General features: G+C 32.4%; 2 protein-coding genes across 2 annotated transcripts; one reads left to right on the forward strand and one right to left on the reverse strand.

Annotated features, from left to right (window-relative positions):
- Positions 1-3,365: 3,365 nt before the first annotated feature.
- LOC132629866 (uncharacterized) lies at positions 3,366-5,499 on the forward strand. Its single transcript, XM_060345262.1, has one exon. The coding sequence runs from the start codon at positions 3,468-3,470 to the stop codon at positions 4,794-4,796; it is 1,329 nt and encodes a 442-aa protein (XP_060201245.1). The 5' UTR covers positions 3,366-3,467; the 3' UTR covers positions 4,797-5,499.
- Positions 5,500-7,881: 2,382 nt separating this feature from the next.
- LOC132633968 (F-box protein At5g10340-like) lies at positions 7,882-9,219 on the reverse strand. The gene has a single exon (XM_060350314.1). The coding sequence runs from the start codon at positions 9,217-9,219 to the stop codon at positions 7,882-7,884; it is 1,338 nt and encodes a 445-aa protein (XP_060206297.1).
- Positions 9,220-25,399: the final 16,180 nt, after the last annotated feature.

The following is a 25,399-nucleotide window of genomic DNA, read 5'->3' on the forward strand; positions in this document are numbered from 1 at the left end:
TTTTGCCCCTCTCTAACACTTTTTTTTTTTTTTTTTTTTATAAATTGTGTGCACCTTAAGTATTTCACTGTATACTTACTATTTGACATCTTCACTAATATACATATCGAATAAAAATATTCATTAAAGCTTGGTCGAAGATGATGTGATGCAAATGAGTATGTACAAAAATGATGTCGTAATTTTTTATTTATTTTTTTCGTTTCTTCGTTGATCAATCTATTAATCAATCATATTTGAGTTTTCTTGCATTATATTTAACTCGTCTATGATAACTTATTTGAATTTGCGTGAGCTAACGGATCGATCACTTAAGTGAAATGCTCCCCCACCGTTAAACGTTTTAGTAAAATTCATACACTTGTCACCTTCAGTCACCATTAATAAGAAGTCTATTTAAGGGGAAAAAAAACTTGTACTTTATTTCTCTACCACAATTTTAAAATTTATTACTGACAATTTTTAGGGCCTCAAAATTTTGGGGATGTAAAGCAAAAACCTCAAAATTTTGGGGATGTAAAGCAAAAACTTTAGTAACTTTGGGTGTAGATGTATTATATAAGTGTAATTGCGATTGATAAAAGATGGAACACATATGTAATATGTAATTGTAATTACTGCTGGAACTCCTATTATGAGTTTTTATCTTCTTCTTATTCTTCTAAACAGAAATTAAATTCTTTTGTTTTCTACGTTTATCTTGGTCTTCTTATGACTTATCATAGCTTAAATGCAAGGAAAGCTTTCATATGTATCACAATAATTGTTGTTGAAAATTTAGTTTGAATTGAATAGGTCAATTTAACAAGAGAAGAACGTTAGGAAATTATTTTGGCTTAATACCTAGATGGACCCTTAAACTTGGCATGTTTTGTAAGATAGACATATAAACTTATAAGGTGACCAGATAGACACTTAAACTTACTCAAAGTGTATTTTTCAAGTTTTTCAGTTGTTTTGAAAACAAAAACTATATTTTTCAAACACTCACAATTTTCATGGCCAAACAAGCCCTAAATATATCACAAAATATTTTTTTTAAAATGCAAAAATAAGGCAAACGCATATACATGAGACTATAAATGTGCACTTAAACTAATAAATACTCGCTAATCGCAATTTTGCAGCTTTCAATTAACTCGGATTTTTTTTTTTACACTTGAATAATTAAAAAACAATAACTTTAACCAATAAAAATCCTTAAAAAAAGAAATTTCAAATTAAGAAATTTCTAAGTTCAGCATTTCAAGTGTAAAAGAAATTTCAAATTAAGAAAACTGTAAAGCCGAGAAGAAAATCCTTAAAAAAAAGAAATTTCTTAATTTGAAATTTCTTTTTTTAAGGATTTTTATTGGTTAAAGTTATTGTTTTTTAATTATTCAAGTGTAAAAAAAACTGAGTTAATTGAAAGCTGCAAAATTGCGATTAGCGAGTATTTATTGGTTTAAGTGCACATTTATAGTCTCATGTATATGCGTTTGCCTTATTTTTGCATTTTAAAAAAAATATTTTGTGATATATTTAGGGCTTATTTGGCCATGAAAATTGTGAGTGTTTGAAAAATATAGTTTTTGTTTTCAAAACAACTGAAAAACTTGAAAAATACACTTTGAGTAAGTTTAAGTGTCTATCTGGTCACCTTATAAGTTTATATGCTTATCTTACAAAACATGTCAAGTTTAAGGGTCCATCTGGGTATTAAGCCAATTATTTTTAATGTTTTTTTCAGTCTTCATGACGATAGCAACCAAAAATCATTTTAAATGTGGCAAGTTGGTACATGTACAAATCTCAAAATAGTATCCACTAAGGCATGTTTCTTGATTTTTTGGTGGTTGGAAAGATGGGGTAACGACAACCGAGGAGCAGGGATGGATGAAATGAGTGAAAATCAGTTGCACCGTCCAGCTATGCTTTAAAAATCAAATTCCCTCCTCAACTTTGAACAATAGACATTCTCTCCCCTTTATCCTAATTGAATTTTTTAAATGCCTATTTTACCCTTACATTATCAACTTTTATATTATTTTATTACTTATATAAAATCATGATATTTTTATTTTTTTTAATTCATGTAACAAATTTCTTATAAAAGATAAATATTATCTTCTAGGCGAAGAAAAAAGTGAGAAATACTAATTGAGTATATAAGTTAACGATGTTCTATGATAAATAAATTAGCAGAATAAACAAAAAATTATTTTTTAAAAAAACAATCAAACTTTAATTTTATTTATACAAGTGAAAATAACATGTCATAATAACTTTATAATATATTTATATGCAGGCAATGCAAAAGCAATACTAATAAAATAGAGGAAAATTTTTAAAAATGATTTTTTTTGTACTGTAAATGAATTTTATTATAATTTAAGAAATATTCCATCACTGACAACCAAAACTATTTATTTATATAAATAATAGAGAATAAAAGAGAAGTGAAACTTAAATATACACACATGCATGTGCATACATATATACAAACTTATTGCATCTAATATTGAAATAACAATCATAAAAAATAGCATTAGATTTTGTTACAAATTCATAAAAGTATTATTCTACTTATAATGTTAATGAACTTAAATAAGAATCTATAAATACCTAATATAATACAAAAATGTATACATAAATTGAGGATTGAAAAAAAAACAAGGGTGAAATAGTCATTGCATAGGATAAGGGGGGGGGAGGGGGGGAGGGGGGGAGGGGAAGAATGTCTATTGTTTAAAGTTGAGGGGAAAATTTGATTTTTAAAGTAAAGTTGAGGGGTGAAAATGATTTTCACCCTGGATGAAATTGTTGTATGTTTAATTAGAGATCTCGAATAGTGGTCGCACAGTTACAAATTTATACAAGGAATTCAAAAAACAAATAAAAAATACTAGAATGTTATATTTGGGATATACATGTGACTTAAAGCAATTTGAACTCCTTTACCAATGTACCAAAATCCTCCCTTGTCCTACAATTCATATACAACTAGAAAAACTTTTTGTTGTATTTGCACAATATAAAAGGGATTCAATTGAACCCCATGGCTCTACATACCTCTACCCCTGAACTCTCGGGTTCGGAGAATTTCGTGATAAAGAGTGCTTCCTCCTTAAATGTGTTCACTATTAAAAAAACGAAAATTTTCAACGGAGAACGAAATCAAGCGAAAATCTGTTGGAAACGTTCTCGACAAGCCAAATTTAGATGATTTTTTATCGGAAGTCCTTGAAAATTCTCGTTTCTTTAGTAGTGGTCCTACGGGCGGGAATCTTATTTAGTCGGGTTAGCGGGATAATATCAAATGTTTTAAAAAAGGCATGGACGTAGGGTTGGGGGGGGGGGGGGGGGGGGGGGACGGGTTAGGGATTTGAACAAATAAATAGAAGACTTTAAGCAAACTCTACAACAGCAAGCAATTAGCTAGACAGTTCATTTTCCAACCAAGAAATAAACATTCTCCTGGTAGCAAAATGGTGGGAATATTTACAAGTTTTGATCAACTTCCAGAAGATATAATCATGGAGATATTCTCAATTCTGCCTGTGAAATCTATACTGAAACTCAAATCTGTCTGCAAATACTGTTACTTACTCATTCAAAGTCCAACTTTTATTATCAAGCACTTCTGTCACAAAACCAATCATGCAGTTCCATTTGTTCATCTCTATTTCTTGGACACAAAACAATTATCTCTCTCAACTGATGAATACCCTTTACTCCAAGATTTTTACTTGCACAAATCCACTTCTTTAAAGCCAGTGATTGGCCCCTTAAATGGCCTCTTTTTTGTGCACAATCTTGATAAGAATGATATGGCTCTGTGGAACCCTGCAACAGAGGAAATCAAGAAAATAACAATACCAAGTCCACCTTTTTATCCTTCGCTCCCGTATCGGATCCTTCAGAAATGCACTACTTCTAAAGGTTCCGGCATGCACCTATTGACATTTTTGAAGAGTCCGAGCAACACAAATTTTAGCTTATGTTGCTCGGACTCTGCAGAAATATTGCCGCACCCGTGTCGGATCCTCGAGAAACACACTGCTTCTGAAGGTTCTGACACACACTCGTCGACATTTTTAAAGGGTCCGAGCGAGAGAGATTTTAGGTCTTATGCTCATCATTTTGGATTTGGAATGGACCCGTTGAGTAAAGATTACAAAGTTGTATGGATAAGAGATTATTTTTGGAAAGAAGAAACATTTACAAGGAGTGCATCCGCTGTTGTTTCAGTTTATTCACTATGTACTGATTCTTGGAGGCATTTTGAAGACAATACATTTTGGAGTAGTCATATAGTAATGTCCTATTTTGATTCATATCTTGATGGATTTTATTACTGGAAGAAAATTGATGGTGAACACAACTGTGAAATTCTTGCATTTGATTTTAGAAATGAAGATTTTCAAGTGATACAAACTCCGGATGTGTTCAATACAAATTTAGGAACACTTGGTTTATATGATGGTTCTATTTCTATGTTCTTTCATTTTCTTGTTCAAAGCAAGACTTGTATTGAGATTTGGGTGATGGAAAAGTTTGGATTTTGGACCAAAAAATTGGTTCTTGAATCACCTTTGATAGTTAAAAGACCAATTGGATATGGTGTCAAAGGGGAGATTTTTCTTGAAACTACATCATCAAGTCTTACAATGATTGATCCAAGAACACAAGAAATTGCTAAGTTCACTGAACCACTGGGGAATAATGGCTACTCTTTGCAAGTTCTTGGGTACAAGAAGAGCTTAGTTTCCATCAAGAAATTGACCAGTTGTAACTTAACTAGAGGTTGGGTTTAAGCACTAAGAATAGAAAAATCCTCTAGTATGGAGCGTTTCCTTTTTTAATAGATCTTACATAGTGCGATTCTAAACTATTCAAAATACTGAAGTGACTACCGGACATCAGGTGAGAAACAAAAAAAAAAAAAAAAAAAAAAAAAGCAAAAACACTTGCCATGATTGTGCCTTGGACCATGGGGATTTGGCTACTCTTTGCAAGTTCTTGGTTACAAGAAGAGCTTAGTTTCCATCAAGAAATTGACTTGCCATGACTTAACTAGAGGTCTCGGATTCGAGGCCTAAGAATGAAAAAGATTCTGGTATAGAGCGCTTTCTCCTTTAATGGATCTTATATAGTGCAAATCTGAACTAGTCAAAATACTAAAGCGAGTACAGGCGAACGGTTAAGAAAAAAAACAAAAAACTTGCCATGATTTATCCAAGTTCATTGGACCATTGGGGAAATGGCTACTCTTTGCAAGTTCTTGTTCACAAGAACGTAATTTGCATCAAGAAATTGACTAGTAGTGACTTGAGAAGCATCTAATCTTCTGTATTTTCTTGTAGTGTTACTTAGTTAAAACATTATTTTGACATATATTTACTGTATGATTTTTCTTAATTTTTTTTTTTATATATGGCGAGATCTCCTAGATCTAGTGGCATAAGGTTGTGAGTTATTGGTCAATTGTTTGGATTAGTTAGTTATGCATGCTTTTTACGATGGGTAGTCCGGTGCAAGAAACATTTCTTATTCACACGGTTACAACGAAGCGTTGTACCCCAAAAGATGTAACTTAGACAACCTATCAAGACACAAGCATCGCCGGCTGATTCCACGGATTGATTTCGTGACCTTAGATCACAAAGATAATTTTACCGTTGCTCTAGACTTCCCTTTAGGCTTTCTAAGCTATCCTATTTTTTTTTTTTCAAGAAGGCTAAATTTCTATATATTTCCTTGTATGTTGGAGTATTAGCATGTTTTTTCCCTTGTACTTTCACCATTTCACCTTTAACAGTGATAACTTCTTGTTTTCATAGTATAAGCCAAATGGTAAATGAAGGTCAAAAGAAATTAAGAATGGTAAAATATTGAGACAAAAAACTTGAATACCTCCAAAGACAAAATGACACATGTTTTGAGGTCTTCTTTGCTTTTTAGCTAGAAGTTGGATTTTTCAATGTGATATTTAATTACATAAAGGTACACAAAAAGCTTGATGTTTTTCTTTTCTTTTTGGAGATCAGTGTGGAAAAAAAAAGTGGAGGACTCTGGAGTACTCCTTAAACCTATTTTTAGAATTTTAAATTTTCTAATTCAAGTTTAAAGTTGAAATGATGGATCTGCAAATTATACAACAAACATTTATTTGAAAATAATCTTCAAAATATTATTCAAATATTCACATAATATATATCTATGGATGTGGACCTTCTTTTACTAAGTTTTATGTTGTCTGTTGGTATGCAATTTGATAGAAGATATTCAGTAAACATCACTAATTTTTCAATTTGTTTAATCCTTAAGGCCCTCGAGCAATAAATGTGGTAGACTTAGTAGAAAGTTTTATTTTTTATATATTAAAAATAAAGGGCCGTCTCATAAATGCAGATTTGTCGTTTCTCCATTTTTGTATTTCTTTCCACACTCCATTTTTGTATTTCTTTCCACACTGATTCCCAAAAATAAAAATACAAAAAACATACAATCTTTTTGTGTGCGTTTATGTACAATACATCGAAAGACAAACTTTAAAATTTTAAAAAATGTTAGATAGACTACTAAAAAATAGGGCTTTGTAACGTGTGTCAGTGTGTTTTGAGGTATTCAAGTTTTTCTCTCATTATTTTCCAATCCTTCTTTTGACCTTCATTTTTACCATTTGGTTAATGCTATGAATACATGTTTCCTTTTTCTAACTAATCCAAATTCCAAACTATTGATAAACAATTCAAATTTTAGTTTAGTAATAAGAGTGCAGCGGGATTTGTCGGTTCTTGCAGATAAAAAGTCTCACAATTAAGAGCCTGTTTGGATGGGTTTATGCCTATAAGCTGCAAATGACTTATAAGCTAAAAAAAATAAGTTGGGATAGTCTAACTTATTTTTTTTGGCTTATAAGCTGTTTTCAGCTTATAAGCTGCTTTAGATAATCTAAGTCAAATGGGCCTAATTATTTTTTTGAGCTTATTTTAAGCACAAAATGACTTTAAGCTGGCCAGCCAAACACTCAAAAAAGCTGAAAACAGCTTATAAGCAACTTATATGCAACATATAAGCCAATCCAAACGGGCTCTAAGTGAAGACAATTAGAGGCAAACCTATTATAAATTGTGTACCACCTACTCTCGACAATTTCTTGGTTATCAAAAAAAAAAAAAAAAAAGCATGCTAATACTCCAACGTACAAGAAAAATATCGAAATTTAGCCTTCTTGCAAAGAAATAAATTATTACCTACAGAAAGAGTGGATAACATGTTTTTCTTCACTAACTATTAATGAATAACTCAAATTTGATTTAGGGATAAGAGGGCAACTTAGAATTTACCGCAAACGAAAAGTGCAGTATTTAAGTATGAAAAGGATAGAAGAACAAGCACATTATTTGCCGACTTTTGACCCATGCAATAACTGTCCTTGGAAAGTTCTCAATTATCACAAAAATAATGGAGTAATTCATAACATATCATCATGAATTCCACGTTTAATATTTTGTATTATGTACCCTTTCTGGACCAGTGTAATTAATGAGCAATGGTACACCTAGAAAACAACCATAAGTAGATTAAGAAAAGGTGAAAGAAAGTAAAATTACTAGAAAATGCCAGAAGATAATATGCTTATTCTCAAGTTACTACTAGTCAATTTCTTGATTGAAACTAAGTTCTTCTTGTCAACAACAACTTGCAAAGAGTAGACGTTTCACATGGTTAAGCCTCCAAGGCACTCAATAATTTCTTTTGTTCTTGAATCAATCATAGCAAGTGTTTTTTGCTTGCCCCAATGTCCGGTGCTCGCTTTAGTGTTCTGACTAATTTAAATTCACGTCGTAAGATTCATTAAAGGAGGAAGTGCTCCTTATCAGAATTTTTCCATTCTCAGAGTTCGAACTCAAGAACTCTGGTTAAGTTACAACTGGTCAATTTCTTGATGGAAACTAAGCTCTTCTTGTACCCAAGAACTTGCAAAGAGTAGCCATTATTTCCCAGTGGTTCAGTGAACTTAGCAATTTCTTGTGTTCTTGGATCAATCATTGTAAGACTTGATGATGTAGTTTCAAGAAAAATCTCCCCTTTGACACCATATCCAATTGGTCTTTTAACTATCAAAGGTGATTCAAGAACCAATCTTTTAGTCCAAAATCCAAACCTTTCCATCACCCAAATCTCAATACATGTTTTGCTCTGAACAACAAAATGAAAGAACATAGAAACACAACCATCATACAAACCAAGTGTTCCCAAATTTGAATTGAACACATCTGGAGTTTGTATAACTTGAAACGTTTCATTTCTAAAATCAAATGCAAGAATTTCACAGTTCTGTTCAGCATCAATTTTCTTCCAGTAATAAAATCCATCAAGATATGAATCAAAATATGACATAACTATATGACTACTCAAAAATGTAGTGTCCTCAAAATGCCTCCAAGAATCAGTACTTAGTCTATACACTGAAACAACAGCTGATGCACTTCTTGTAAATGTTTCTTCTTTCCAAAAGTAATCTCTTATCCATACAACTTTGTAATCTTTACTCAAAGGGTCCATTCCAAAACCAAAATGATGAGCATAAGACCTAAAATCTCTCTCGCTCGGACCCTTTAAAAATATCGACGGGTGTGTGTCAGAACCTTCAGAAGCAGTGTGTTTCTCGAGAATCCGACACGGGTGCGACAACATTTCTGGAGAGTCCGAGCAACATAGGTTAAAATTTGTGTTGCTCGAACTCTTCAAAAATGTCGCCGGGTGCATGGCGGAACCTTTAGAAGTATTGTATTTTTGAAGAATCTGATACGGGAGCGAAGGATAAAGAGGTGGACTTGATATTGTTATTTTCTTGATTTCCTCTGTTGCGGGGTTCCACAGAGCCATTTCATTCTTATCAAGATTGTGCACAAAAAAGAGGCCATTTAAGGGGCCAATCACTGGCTTTAAAGAAGTGGATTTGTGGAGATAAAAATCTTGGAGTAAAGGGGATTCATTATTTGAGAGAGATAATTGGTTTTTGTCCAAGAAATAGATATGAACAAATAGAATTGCATGATTGGTTTTGTGGCAAAAGTGTTTGATAATAAAATTTGGAGTTTGAATGAGTAAGTACCAGTATTTGCAGACAGCTTTGAGTTTCAGTATAGATTTCACAGGCAGAATTGAGAATATCTCCATGATTATATCTTCTGGAAGTTGATCAAAACTTGTAAATATTCCCACCATTTTGCTACCAGGAGAAATGTTTATTTCTTGGTTGGGAAAATGAACTGTCTAATTATGACCTCATAGTTGCTGAAAGTTTTCTATATACGTTCCAATCCTAAACATCTCGCCGCTCCTCCCCCCCCCCCCCCCCCCCCCAAACCACCAACCAGAGGCGTATCTAGCCTACAAGGTAGGCATTAACTGAACCCTAAATTTTCGCTGCGAAACTTAAATTTATGTGTAAAAAATTATTAAAATTGCAATAATTAGTGTATATGAACCCCTAATTTTGAAAATATAATGGGTTCAATGTTAAAAATCTTACGGAAAAGGGCCAAATATACCCCTCGTTATATTTTTGGGCCAAATATATCCCTGCCATTATACTTTAGGATCAAATATACCCCTTATCCGTTAAAGTTGTCCAATGTGGACATCTCATCCTACTTGGTAGCTACACATTTGATGAGGTGGATGACACGTGACATGCCACCTCAACACGCCTAACCCATTTTACCTCTCTTCTCTATTTGTTCTTTCACCGTTAAAATTTTCTTTACCGCCACCACGACCAACTCTCCATTTGTCCCTTTACAAATTTATCCTCATCAATTACAATTTCCAAAACCAAAAAAAAAACAAAAGGTTCAAGGTCCTGAAAAAAAAATTATATGCACCAAAATTACTAAAAAAAAAAAAAAAAAAAAAAAAAAAAAAAGAGAGAGAGAGAGTTTGAACATGCCTACTCCCAGTCCAATCATTTAAACTTCCTTGCAGCATATATGATCAGTTTGCAAGGCATATCACACTGTCTCCTATAGCTTCACCAGACTATAGAGTCTTGTCCTCCGTTGAACCATAAATTAGTTGAACAAGAAGAGAAAGAGGGAGAGGGGCGGAGGGGGGGGGGGGGGGGGGGGGGCTCAACTGTCTAACCTATATCACTTGTATTTTCAGTCTATCGATACATCACACTAGATTTGGGAAACACTTCTATCAGTCTTCCTACAGAAATTTGTAAAGGGACAAATGGAGAGTTGTCGTGGTGGCGGTAATGGTAGCAATGGTGGTGGAGGGGAAAGAAATTTTAGTGGTGGAAAAATAAACAGAGGAAAGGGGTAAAATGGATTAAGGGTGTTGAGGTGACATGTCGCGTGACATCCACCTCATCAAATGTGTAGCAGCCAAGTAGGATGAGATGTCCACATCGGATAATTTTAACAGATGAGGGGTATATTTAGCTCCAAATTATAATGACGGGGGTATATTTGACCCAAAAGTATAACGAGGGGTATATTTGACCCTTTTCTCATAGTACAGGGGTATATTTGGCCCTTTTTCGAAAATCTTAAGATTGAACGTATAAAATTTAAATCCTAAATCCGCCTCTGCCCTCAACCCCAATCATCATGTATATTCTGAAACTCACTAACCCGACTAATTAAAATTCCCGTCGCGTAAAACATATTTAACGAGGAAGCACTCTTTATTAGGAAATTCATCGTACCCGACCAGGGGTGGAGCTATGTAGCGCCAAGTTGTTCAACTTAATCCTCTTTATCGGAAAATTATATTTTGCAAATAGGACAAAAAGTGAGAATTTTTTGGTTGTGCATGAGCTGTTGAATTCTATTAACATAAGGGAAGATTTTAGTGCATTCGCAAAGGGGTTCAAAAATTACTTTAAGACATAGTTTAAATTTCAAAAGTGAAATTCTAGTATTTTTTTTAATCATCTTGTATAAATTTTTAGTTCTGCTATTATTCAAGACCTTTGTTTAAACGTGTAGAAATTTTATCAATTTCACCACATTCCTTGATGGTCCGTTACCCCCCATCTGCTCGACTACCAAAAAATCAAGAAACATGCCTTAGTGATACTCTTCGGAGATTTAATGCATACATACCAACTTTGTCATATTTTAAATTATTTTCGGTTGCAATAGTCACGAAGACTGAAAAAGCATTAAAATGTGCCAGGATGCACTTAGAAAACTAAAAAGATATTAATGTCGACTTCTTTTTGAATTTTTTTTTTTAAAATGTCGACTTTGTTATTAATGGTGACAGAAAAGGAATATTGTACAAATAGTAGTTAGTAGTAATGGTTTTGCATCTTAAAAGATTGAAAATAAATTAATTTCAGATATGTTATGAAATAATAAAAGTGGATGTCCACCACTCTAGAACTAAATTCTCACTTCTTCCATGTTCTCAAAGGTTTAATGTAATGTCTCCCACTTCACCATGATCTTCCCCACATTCTCATATGTTGAATGTCATATTTATATCTACCCTTTTATATGCCTCTATGCACCACTATAAATAGAGGCATAGGAATTCATATTGAACACACTTGAACACATTTAGATGAATAAGAAATCTCTCTTCTCTTGTCTCTTTATCTCTTTATTGTTCTTGCTTCATCTTTTGATATATTTAACTAACTCTTTTAGAATGATTTTACAACACGTTATCAGCACGAGTCTCTACTAATGATCATCAACGTAGTGGGTAATATTCTTAAGTTTCGTCCCTGATTTAAGGTTATCAAGTTTGACTGTTTTCCCATGCTTCATAGTATTGTCTTTATCATTTATTGATTGACATACTGAGAAGGAAAAGTAGTATGGAATGATTCTTATATTTTTCACGTTACCCCTGTATCATCAAATTCCAATTGTTATTATTTCACAAGTTCTAATAGGACACAACTGTGTATGTCATAACAAGTAAGTTAAATACTTTATTGATTTTGGTTATATATGTTTATAATTGGAAGCTCATAAATTAAAGGAATGCAAACCGTTAATTGGTAAGTGCCTCTCGCATGCTAACCGTTTCCAACCATGAAAAAGGTGATTAGTTTAATTGCTCCAGGTAATGCTTTCAATAACAAGAAGGGTAGTATATGATGCATGATAGTATTTTATGTGGTTCCCTATTTTTGTTTGTGTATGAGAATATTGTTTTAAAATTAAAAGATTTTTCAATTATAATTTGGCTTTCATATATGGGGTGCAGATTTGGCCAATATCAGGTTGTAACAACAGTAACAATATTTTGAGGTTCAAGTTAAGTATCTCAATTTGTTAAAAATAGGGATAGATCGTAAAGGAATATTCGTAAATGACTATCATTAGTAAGTTTATTGTGGAGCCGACAAATTTGATTAATTGTTTTGAGAACTCTCCAGTCTCTTGGTGTATCATTAAGTTGGTGATTCAAACAGAAGTTTTGGTGCATAAATTATTATTCCTATTGGTTCACAATAATTGAATATGAAGACTCAAATACTAGTAAGGCAAAGTGATATACATATCTGATGCAGGTACTACCTTATATTGTTCTTCTAGAAACATGCAATTATACTTTGTTTTAGATTTGATAATCTTCGCTATTTGGAGTTCTTTTTGGACAGATTGTTAGAAGGTTTGCCAAGTGTTCTTGGAAGATGTGCTAAGTTTTTCTTCCATCATGATTGATTTCATTGTCAAGATATGTTAAATAAATAATTTCAGTTTGGCCTATTACAATAATTTCAGTTTGGCCTATTATGCCATTGCTGGTGGGTAAGATAGTGGATTCAAGTCCCATCGCCCCAAGAGGATAAGACATCGGATTAGAAGTCTCGATGCACCATGATGATAAAATGTTGGGTTCGAGTCCCATCAATTTATGGCCTAACATGTCTTTATATGGATAAGACGTTGGGTTCAAGTCCCAATGCACTATATTGATGAAATCATGATGACTAAGGCAAAATAATGTGTAGTTGATGAAAAATCGTGAAGCGCATCCCACTTAATATGCTCCATTCCGCGAGGAGAATGTGGAAGCAGTACATAATAAGTCTAAATGAAAATAAGTGGCTAAACGAATGAACGTGGGCGTGGCAAATGACAAAGTAATGTTAATCATCATTGTGGTAATATAAGAGAAAGAACATTGTGGGTTTTCAAAATGGTTCTTCTAAAGGTGAAGGTAATCTTTGTCATCAATATGGCATGAAAGGTCATTGGGCACGCGGTTGTCGTGCGACCTATAGAAGAGTCGGTTGGCTCAACATTTCGTCGTCCGTTCTAACAACATTTCGTCGTCCGTTCCAATTTTTTTTAAAAATTGTGGGCCCCATATATATTAAACAACAACTAATATTAAAAAAAATGCGGGTCCCATATTAAACACCAACCAGTATTAAAAAAAAGTGAAGAAAAAAAATTGAAACCCACCACCTCTAAACTCACGAGAAAAAAAAAAATGGATCCCATATTAACAAAATCAAGCAATATTAAAAAAAAAAAAAGTGAATCCAATATTAAAAAAACAAACAATGTTAAAAAAAAAAAGTGCATCCTATATTAAAAAAATAAACAATGGTAAAAAAAAAAGTTGAGCCAACCAGCTCTTCTATATAGTACAAAAATCAAACAATTAAATCAATAATGATGGATTCATTGCCACATGCGTATCAACTCATTAGTGGGAGCAAATGAAATTATTGTACAGCAACATACTTAAAATACTTATATATAAATGTGGGCCCCATATTAAACACCAACCAGTGCTAAAAAAAGAAAAGAGAAGAAAAAAAAATGGAACCCACCACCTCCAAACTCACGGGAAAAAAAAAATGGATCCCATATTAACAAAATCAACCAATATTAAAAAAACAAAAAGTGCATCCTATATTAAAAAAACAAACAATGGTAAAAAAAAAAATTGAGCCAACCGACTCTTCTATATAGTACAAAAATTAAATAATTAAATCAATAATGATGGATTCATTGCCACATGTGTATCAACCCATTAGTAGGAGCAAATGAAATTATTGTACAACAACATACTTAAAATACTTATATATTAAAATAAAATAGAATTTAATTACTTTTTAATTTTTTCCTTACTCGAATAAATGTGAAAAGAAATTAATGTCATAAAAGAAAAAATAATATTAAATGGAGATCAAATAATTAATAAGGTAAATTAGTGAAATTATAATTCTAATTGACGTTTCCTTAAAAAATCGTGTAAAAAACAACATGACAAGTAAAATGAGTTAAACAAAAAATATTTACTAAAAATTAAAAAATAGAAGTTCTTCATTTAAATAGAAAATCAAATTTCTACTTTGTTTCATTTTAAACATGTAAAATTAATTTAATAATTTGAATTAGAATTATCCAAATCAAAATTTGATAAAAAAATTATATGTATTACTTTACTATTACTACTATATAGAAGAGCCGGTTTATAGAGGCAAGATCGTCGTCTGTGTTCGGTCCCACTTTTTTATTTAAGGGCAAAAAAATCCTTTGTGGTCCCACCCACTTTTTTATTTAAGGGCAAAAAAATAATGTTTTATACTTTATATTACCAACTCTTCTAAAAAGTAGATAGAAATACTTTATTGTATTTCTATTTTTCTACTATATAGAAGCATTGGTTTACTCGTGCTTCGTCGTCAGTCACTCTTAAAAAAAGAAAAAAAAAGGTGGACCCCACACTAAAAACGCCAAGCAATATTAAAAAAAAAAAGGTGGACCCACCCTCTCCAAACTCATGAAAAAAAATATACCCCATATTAAAAAACAAAAGGCAACGTCAAAAAAAAAAAAAAACGTGCACCCCATATATTAAAAAATCAAACAAAATTCAAGTAATTCCCAAAGTATCCCCATCAAGTCAATTATAGTTGATTCATTGCCACATGCATATTAACCCATTAGAGAGAGCAAATGAAATTATTGCACAGCAAAAAATATGGACCCCATATTATTTCTTTTCTTCAAAATATTTAATTGCTGTATTTGCTATTCTGCCATGTCATTTATTTGTTATGTTTACTAAAATAAATATACTTAAAATATATATATTTAAAAAATAAGATACAATTTAATTACTTTTTTATTTTTATTCTTACTCTAATAAATGTGAAAAGAGATTAATATCAAATGAAGATCAAATAATGAATAAGGTAAATTAGTCAAATTATAATTCTAATTCACGTTTCCTTAAAAAACCATGCAAAAGACAACATGATAAGTAAAATGAGCTAAACCGAGAATATTTACCAAAAATTAAAAAACACTCCATCCATTTCAATTTATATGAACCCATTTGACCGAGCACGACATTTAAGAAAGAGGGGAAACTTTTAAAACTTGTGGTTCAAAATAAGCCTTGAAAATTTGTGTGGTTGTAAATCATTCATAAAGTGAATTTGTTTCCAAATTAGGAATGAGGTCATTCATTTTGGCACAGACTAAAAAAGAAATAGGTTCAAACAAATTGAAACAGAGGGAGTAGCATTTCTTCATTTAAATAGAAAATCAATTTCTACTTTGTTTCGTTTTAAACATGTAAAAATAATTTAATAATTTGAATTAGAATTATCCAAATCAAAATTTGATAAAAAAAATAATAAGTATTTTACACCTTTAAATTAATCGAATTAAAATTGAAAGTATCAACTGATGCTTAAATATTGCTATTATTTTATCTCAAAGAGAGAAAAATAGTTTTCTTTTAAACAAGTCTTCTGTTTTAAAAAGTATTAATAAATTTTCGTAGCAAACATGAATATAATAAAGTTTTAGATACGGAGCACAAACTACAATGTTATATTAATAACATAGTGTGTGTGTATATATATATATATATATATATATATATATATATATATATATATATATATATATATATATATTATCACTATCTAAACACAACTACATATACATAGATACACTATAATCCGAAGTGTTGGGCCCGTGCGCAACACGGGCATAGGCCATCTAGTGTTAAATAAATAATTTCAGTTTGGCCTATTATGCCATTGCTGGTGGATAAGATAGTGGATTCAAGTCCCATCACCCCAAGAGGATAAGACATCGGGTTAGAAGTATCGATGCACCATGATGATAAAATGTTGGGTTCGAGTCCCATCGATTTATGGCCTAACATGTCTTTATATGGATAAGACGTTGGGTTCAAGTCCCAATGCACTATATTGATGAAATCATGATGACTAAGGCAAACTAATGTGTAGTTGATGAAAAATCGTGAAGCGCGTCCCACTTAATATGCTCCATTCCGCGAGGAGAATGTGGAAGCAGTACATAATAAGTCTAAATGAAAATAAGTGGTTAAACGAATGAACGTGGGCGTGGCAAATGACAAAGTAATGTTAATCATCATTGTGGTAATATAAGAGAAAGAACATTGTGGGTTTTCAAAATGGTTCTTCTAAACGTGAAGGTAATTTTTGTCATCAATATGGTATGAAAGGTCATTGGGCACGCGGTTGTCGTGCGACCTAATTTGATAACAATTTATAAATTCTCCATCAAAAGAAAAGAATACAATTTCAAAGTGATGTTGAGGTGGGTCATACATATATATGATAAATGTCAAGGCATGACAATGGGCTTTATAAGGAAAATTTATGAAGCACGAACAAATGGTTATAGTCAATTCTTTGACGAGAATGTGACTTGTAATAAGCATCGTGAAAGTGATTCCGTCAAGATGCGATAAAAATTATGGATAAGGACATGCTTATGTATGGTTGAACAAATACCACAACTCACCTCTACGGAAGATTTGAGATAAATAGAAAGAAAATATTTTGGCATAAATGGTCATTTAATTTGGTCACGTACTTTTAGTACGTCATAAATATTGTGGTGTGTTTTATCATGAATTACCAAAGGGTAAAAGCAAGAAATAAATCTTGCATATAAAGGTTTTGACCATGACGATAATGACAATTACTCCCTAAAAGGAGATGTTCACCATATGGATGGTATTATGAAATATGTGTACATAATTAATTGGGAGCTTTGGAAAAACTAATATGTTACTACCCAGAGGAATGAAATTGTCCATAATATTAGTGTTGTAGTAAGTCTCAAAAGAAACTTTTTAAGTTTCAAAGGCATTGGCCAGAAATGAATTATATTGAGACTATAAATTATGGGAAGGTTTAATATCTTCATATTACTACATCTATAGTCGGAAAACAAAATGTATGTGAAATGTTGTCCGTTTTTTCTCTGAATTTGTACCACATAAATATAAGCATGATGGAATCACATGCTATGAAGGTTGGCATGACCTGTTGACCATCCCGGTTCTAATGTGATGCGAAAATAATTGAGAATTTATGTGGTTATATTTTGAAGAAATTCTTCAAGAATTCTCTTGTGCTGCTTGTTCTCATGATGAAAAATTGATTAATTTACCAGCTAAGGTTGGGATTGTATCCCATGATTTTGGAGCGTATAAAAGGTGATATATATATATATATATATATATATATATATATATATATATATATATGGGCCTCAGTCATCTGCCATGTGGACCGGTTTATAATTATATGGTTTTAATAGATGCATCTATGTTATGGTCTCATGTGCATTGATATCAACTTGCAATTTGATTTTTGCAAGGTTGTTTGCTCAAATTATTAAATAAAGAGCACAATTTCAAACTATGAAAAGTATATTGATATGTTAGTTTATATCCAAGTTGGTTTAGCAGAAATTGTATACCTCCAATTATAGCTAAACAATTGGTTAAGAGAACAAAACTCCCAAAAAGAAATTTTGGATGAAATATGTTATTTAATATGAAGCAGCTCTTGTATGCATCAAGCCAAGAAGTTATGATAATTCCCCTATCACAATTAGTTCAGGGTCAGGAACCAAGTAATTCCCATCTAGGAATTTGAATGTGCGGTATATGATTTAATTGCTCCACCACAACGCACATAGATGGGTCCCAAATAAGGTTGGGAGGTAAATGTTAGATTACCTAGCATTAGGGGCAGGGATGATAAGCGGCTGAAAAATAAGGTATATGTAATGAATTATCACTGGTATGATCCTCGTACAAAATATAATTCAAGTCGATTGCCAGACACATTTGCTGACCCAAAAGTGAATATTATATTCCATATTCCAGCTGCAATTGCTCTAGTTAGAATTAAAATCCTTGAAGGACATAGTCTATGGCGATAGACCAATCGGTTCCAAAAGTAAAATTTCTTGAAGAAGGAGAGGAGCAAATGATTAAGATGGTCATATAATGAGGCAAGTGCTCTAAAGAGCACCACGATATAACCTTCATAAAACCTTGAGAAAGGTTCAGGTACCTGAAATAGATAAAAAATGAAGAGATCTTGATAAGTTATGTCCCATTGGAATCGATATCAAATGACCGTCGACGGTATCTTTGAAATAATGTAGCGCTCAACATTATAATGGTGATGAGGATCTTGAATTCAAATCTGACAAAGAATATGGACAGATATAATGATTGGCCAAATAAAATACACATTTAAAGTATATTTTTTTTCATTTGGAATAGTGATGTTTTGGACCTATAGTCCAAGGACCTCAAGGTATAATGTCAGTGGGGGTACAAATGGATTCTTGTGCGAAAAGTAAAATGAGAAATAAAAACCGTAAATATCAAGTACGGCTTGTGCCTTGGGGCATAAAGATTTTTCGCAAAAGTCCTGACATTATTGTATGGAGATGTATGTATTCTCCTGTGGTGGATGCAATGAGGTTTCTTATCAGTCTGGAAATATATGAAAATTTTGAATGCGTATAATTAATTGTTGTCAATATGGCTATATAGACAACGAAAGAAAATCCGTAGGGATTTAAATTGGTTTGAAGCATTTAAGGTTTACGAAAATAAAGCTTCAACAAATCTTTATATAGGTTAAAGCAATTCTATTGAGTACCCCATGGTTGTGATGTCGCTAAATGTAAATAAACATCATTTTGACCTCATTATAATGATGAGTATATTATATTGCATACTGCAAAAGAAATTAATAATATAAATTTGTTTATCCTAACAAATACTATCAAGGTTTTGTTGGTTATGTAAAATGAAGGACATTATTTTTATTATTATATGAAGTTTGTTCTTCAAAGCGAGTTACCGATTTGCTTGTAAGGATACTGCACATTATGACTTTCTATATGGCAGTCAATTATTGATACTTATTGAAGTCCTGCCAAGGTGATAGCTACTTACAAAGCAAGCTTGCATAGCTCAATTGAAAGAAGGATATAACAAAGGAGGCATAATACAACACATTTCGTCAAATTCCAGACATAATCTTCAACAGAAAGGAGAAATAAATGTTCAACAAATGCGCTCGATTGATAATTTAATGGATCTGTTCACTAAAATATTACCAACCTCGACATTTGAGAAGTTGGTATACAAGATTGGGATGTGTTGTCTCCAAGAATTAAGTGATACTTTAATCAGGGGGAGTATAATACGCGCTGTACTCTTTTTCCCTTAGCTGAGGTTTTGTCCCACTGGGTATTCCTGACAAGGTTTTTAATGAGGCAGCTAGCAATGCGTATTACGAGATATGTGTACTCTTTTTCCTTCACTAGAATTTTTTTCCACTGGGTTTTTCTTAGTAAGGTTTTAACGGAGCACATCATCTATTAAGACATGGACATCCAAGGGGGAGTGTTATGAAATAATAAGTGTGGATGCCCACCACTCTAGAAATAAATTCCCACTTCCTCCATGATCTCAAAGGTTTAATGTAATGTCTCCCACTTCACCCATGATCTTCCCCACATTCTCATATGTTGAATGTCATATTTATATCTACCCTTTTATATGCCTCTATGCACCACTATAAATAGAGGCATAGAAATTCATATTGAACACACTTGAACACATTTAGATGAATAAGAAATCTCTCTTCTCTTGTCTCTTTATCTCTTTATTGTTCTTGCTTCATCTTTTGATATATTTAACTAACTCTTTTAGAATGATTTTACAACAAGATAGAAGAATATAAAATTTTACTGACAAAGTACATATAACGCATCTTATTGAAGTTATAGGCTATAGACCAACCTATCCATCGCCTCTGATTACAACTGCTAGTTATTATATAAACACATTTGATAGTCATCAGTGAATCTGTTTAAGGTTTAATGAGCATGAGTTATTCGAGAGAAAATAGTAAATATATGATGAACTATTTTAGATATACGCAAATTGATATGGGCACCACTTATAAAAAGTCAAAAGTATACGTGCAGTAGTCTCTAAATGATTTTTTAATTAATTATTCCCTTTCATGAGATAAAGAATTTATTTTCAGCTAACAATTCTTTGTATTCATGTTAACTATGGAGCAAATCTGAAGAAAAAAAAAATATCTTTCAGAATCTTATTTTCTAATCAATGAAACAGATTTATGATTATTTTATTTTGTCTCTGTCTCACCTAAAGTCAATTGCCTATCTACCTTTGGTTGCTGACGCAAATGAAGCACCAAAAAAACACTTGAAACCAAAAGTGACACTAAAGTAAATTCTAAAAAGAAAACTTTGAAACTAAGTACTCCCTCTGTCCCATAAAAAGTGTTACCTTAGCCAAAAACACTCATATTAAGAAATCAATGCTGAAGTATAAAGTTTACCAAATTATCCTTATGTAAAAAAAAATCTTCTTGATGATTAGAACATTCACAAGTAGTTCATCTTTTGACATTGGAAATCCAACATTATCATTTAGAGTACTACTACTTCTTTTGCATCTTACTAATCTCATCTTCATGGGCCAAAACTTTCATTTTCACGTGAAACTCAAAATTTGACATTGTGAATCCAACTTTTGACCTTGAATAAAGAAATTTGCCTTTTTTGTCCAAGAACAAAGATGGAAAAAAATAGTCAATATATGCATTGGTATCCTAAGATGACACTTATTATGGGATAAAAAAATTGGTTAAGATAACACTTATTATGAAATGAAGGGAGTATCATATAATACTAAAAGCTGCTAAGCCTAAAGTTTACGAAAATGTCCGAGCATTTTGCCCTTTACATTAATAAAAAAATCTATGTCAGGTAATGTCCATAATAAGTGGACTTTTTCATCTTCCAACAATTGTAAAAATTATTCAATCCTTATCCGTTTGTCTCATGCATTTTTCAGATATTAATACTAGCATTCATCTATATATCAGCCTTTTGACCTCCTTCGTTTTACATTATAAAAGGTGCAACTCACTTAACCCTTTTTTGTTCTGACAAACTACTATCAATGGAAAAATATTTTTCCCATTTAAGAATATTAATCATTTCATTTGATATATATCACTCAGTCTGCAAACCATGATTCATTTGCAAGTATTAAATTTGGTAAGTTCAGTTCTTTTTTTTTTTTTTTTGGTACCTAGCTTTCTGATTAATCACCAAGAAAGTTATTTACACAACCATAAACACAGTAAATTTATTTCGTTTTCTGCTACTGTTTATGACTGTTGTGGTATTAAGTTACTCCTTGCCATATATATTTCCATAATTTCTCATTGATTTTGTTTCTTACTGTTGTTATATGATCCCTTGAAAGATCATGTCGTGACCTAAATCGTTATATTATCATCAATTGTAGTATCAAACTCCTGGTCAAATTTTAAAATATGCAAATTAATCTAAACTCGAATTGTTCAGGCTGTTTTTCTCTGTAGAGTCTTGAGCTATTCATATTTCTTTCGTTTCATTAGTTAATGGTTGATCTTGATTAGGGACTAAGTTGGCCACTTGAAAAAAATTATGCCACTTGTTATTTTGGTTTATTTTAACTCTTTTTTTGTTACTATGCAAGTTTAATTGATTTTCTAGAAGTTCAATTTCTTTAATTATTAGTCTATGGGCGCCTACAACAACAACAACAACCCAGTGAAATCCCACAACGTGGGTCTGAGGAGGATAGAGTGTACGCAGACCTTACTCCTACTGTTTCCTAAAGGATGTTAATTAAATTTGACACCTATTCTATATTTCGATATACAATTCAACTAATATTCTTCTGCCATATTCATATATGGAAGGAATCATAATTTTGATGTTAGTAACTATTAAGTATTTCTATCAGAGGTAACTATTTCTTTACAGTTGTACATCATGAAATTGACAATGACAATTATTACTAGCTTTGCCAAGAAAGACATATTGATTAAAATTATTTACAAGCTCTATAAAATACTACCTTCATGCTACAACAACTTCTAATTAATATATATGCAACTGTAAAAAGGAGGCTTTCTCAAAGGTAAGGCATAATACTTTAGTCGTGAAGTATTTGCAATCATAGTCAACATTACTCACATTCACATGTAATTAACTGTGTTGTTGAAATATTAAAATAGAACCAAAAAAGAAAAATTGTCAAGCTAATTGATATGTTAAAAGAATGGCATAATTAAAGTTATTTGAACATTACTTGGTCGCATTGATAAAAATTTAAATACAACATATAATGTTAAACCAAAAATTGAAAAGTTAAAAGACCAAAATGCTTACTAAAAATGAAGGGGCAACCAAAAATTATAAGAAGAAAAAAAACCGAGGAAAAGCAAAAGTTACGGATCCCTTTATCGCTTAGGGGTCGTTTGGTCCAAAGACAAGTTATACATGGATTAATAATGCAAGAATTAGTAATGTAGGGATTAGTAATACACGGATTAGTAATACAGGGATTATGTTTGTTGGGTGTTTGGTTCATTGCACTGAAATTGGACACAAAAGATACCATTTGAATATTTATTTATTTTTAAAACTTAAAAAATAATTTGTTACAATTATACCCTTAGATGCTTGGCCTTTATAGGTTTCTTGAAACAAAACAAGACCAATTTTGTCATTTTAGTTTTTTATCCATGAATAAGCTATTCATGGATAAGTTATCCCCGGGTGGTGGTGGGATAAGATAATACACCCTTTGGTGTATTAAATAATCCATGTATTAGTTATACACGCCCCAAAATGCCAACCAAACATGCTATAAAATAATATCACATTTAATACCATGACTATTTTAACTAAGACCTCCTACCAAACGAGCTCTTAATGGGATAAACGTTAATCATCATTAATATTTCAAGAGTTTTGGACTATCAAACCACAATATTTTCAAGAACTAGGACAATTGTTTGTTTTTATTTATAACTAAGATGTTTAATATTATGTGATTTTTTAAAAGTATTTTCTTATTTTATAAGTACACATGCAAAGCGCGAGCCAAAGAGGCAAGACTAGTACGGTTAAAACTGACCAACTGGTAATTGAAACTTAAAATATGCAATAAATAATTATGTTATGCTAGATAGTGAAAAATTGATTTACTTTGTCAGGTATAAAAATTGAATAAAGAATACTTTAGCTAGAGTGGACATTAAAGATCTCACTATTGGAAAGAAACAAGCAATAATCAAATTGCACGACGAGATAACAGCGGAAGAAATACCCAAGTCGAAACTTTCCAAACTATTTGAACCAAGAGAAGACAATAAACACTAACACAAATGGAAATCCAGGTAGCAGCTATACCAACAATAAAATAGCAAAGCAAGCAAAAATAAATCGAATGGAAGAGACACCAAATTTACGTGGTAAAACCCCCTTCAAGGTGAAAAGGAAACATCTACGGGACCTTCGGCCCACAAAAGCTCCACTATAAACAACAAGAGTTACAACAATGTTCTCCAAATAGCTACAACAACAAAGCCAAGTACGGAGCAACAATACATAAAAGATAGCACCAAAACCAGGGAAGAAAAGAGAGAAATCACCCCCAAAAATAAGCTACTGTTCGTACTCGAAAACTGGAGCTACAGACCATAAAATCCGATCTCCACCGTTGAAATAGAAGAACCAGATGTTGAGAACCACCAGTTCAAATTTCAGCACGATCCAACGGTTAACGAATTAGGAAACACAATTTAAAACGGACTGCTGTAGCAGAAAATTTCTAGACAAAAATCTGTTTTCTCTCTCACGTTTTTCTCTCTATATGGCTGCTATGAATTCACTCTTGTGTTGTGAAAATAAGACCTAAATTGATCCTATATATAGATGAAATTTTGGGCAAAATTGGTCTGGTCCAAATTGGATTGAGTTTTATTAATCCACTTCCACATAGGAAGAGAAAACCCAAAAACCTAACAATTCTCCCCTTCCCGACTATGTGGAGGAAACCGCCATCCCGGCGATCAAGCAACACTCTTCAAACTTCCCTCTTGGCAAAGCTTTGGTCAACATATCCGAACCATTATCCTCGGTGTGAATCTTCTCAAGTTCAAACAACTTAGAATTCAACACTTCTCTAATCCAATAGTATCTTACATCAAAACTTTCAGGTTCTCGCCCGTTAGTCAAAAGTACAAACTCATTGGGATAATAACGAGATGAAGGCACTTTCTCTCTAATAGATCTTCTGAGAGAACTCTCTGGAACATCAATAGCAACTGGTTGCTGGCCAACCACATCATCTTCCACTGGAGCATCAACAACATCATGTTGGTCATTCTGAACATGATCATTATCTTCATTATCAACTTGATCTTTATTATTTTGAAGATTTTCTTCAGGTGCAATAGTCGCAGGAACTGGATCAACATCAACAAAGCTCTCATTGCTCTGAGAATCAACCTTCTCAGCTTTGTCAAACTTCAATTGTTTGGTCTTCAAAGAACACAACATCACGGCTTCTAACAAGTTTCTTCTCAACTGGATCATAGAAACGATAGCCAAATTCGTCTTGACCATAACCAATGAAGATACACTGCCTAGTTTTAACTTCCAGCTTTGACCTCTCATCCTTAGGAACATGCACAAAGTCCTTGCACCCGAAGACTCTCAAATGAGCATAAGACATCCTTACCAAACCAAACTTTGTCAGGGACATCACCATCCAAAGCAACAGTAGGAGATAAATTGATAACATAAGCAGCAGTATTAAGTGCTTCTGCCCAAAATGAATCTGGCAGCTTAGCATTTGAAAGCAAACATCTAACCCTCTCAACTAGAGTTATGTTCATCCTCTCTGCTAGACCATTTAACTGAGGAGTCTTTGAAGGAGTTTTCTGATGCCGAATACCCTGTTGTCTACAATAATTATCAAAGGGACCAATGTATTCACCACCATTGTCTGATGGATGCATTTTAGTTTCTTCCTTGTCTGTCTCTCAACCAAGGCCTGAAAAGTCTTGAACACATCAAGTACTTGATCCTTGGACTTCAAAGGAAATACCCAGAGTTTGTGAGAATGATCATCAATAAAAGTCACAAAGTAAAGTGCACCACCACGAGAGCTTACTTTAAAAGGACCACATAAATCAGAATGTACCAACTCC

Source organism: Lycium barbarum, chromosome 3 (assembly GCF_019175385.1).
Source record: "Lycium barbarum isolate Lr01 chromosome 3, ASM1917538v2, whole genome shotgun sequence".
Taxonomy (NCBI): Eukaryota; Viridiplantae; Streptophyta; class Magnoliopsida; order Solanales; family Solanaceae; genus Lycium; species Lycium barbarum.

Coding starts and splice junctions, on each gene's coding strand:
- LOC132629866 (XM_060345262.1), top strand. CDS start 3,468: ATGGTGGGAATATTTACAAGTTTTGATCAACTTCCAGAAGATATAATC.
- LOC132633968 (XM_060350314.1), bottom strand. CDS start 9,219: ATGGTGGGAATATTTACAAGTTTTGATCAACTTCCAGAAGATATAATC.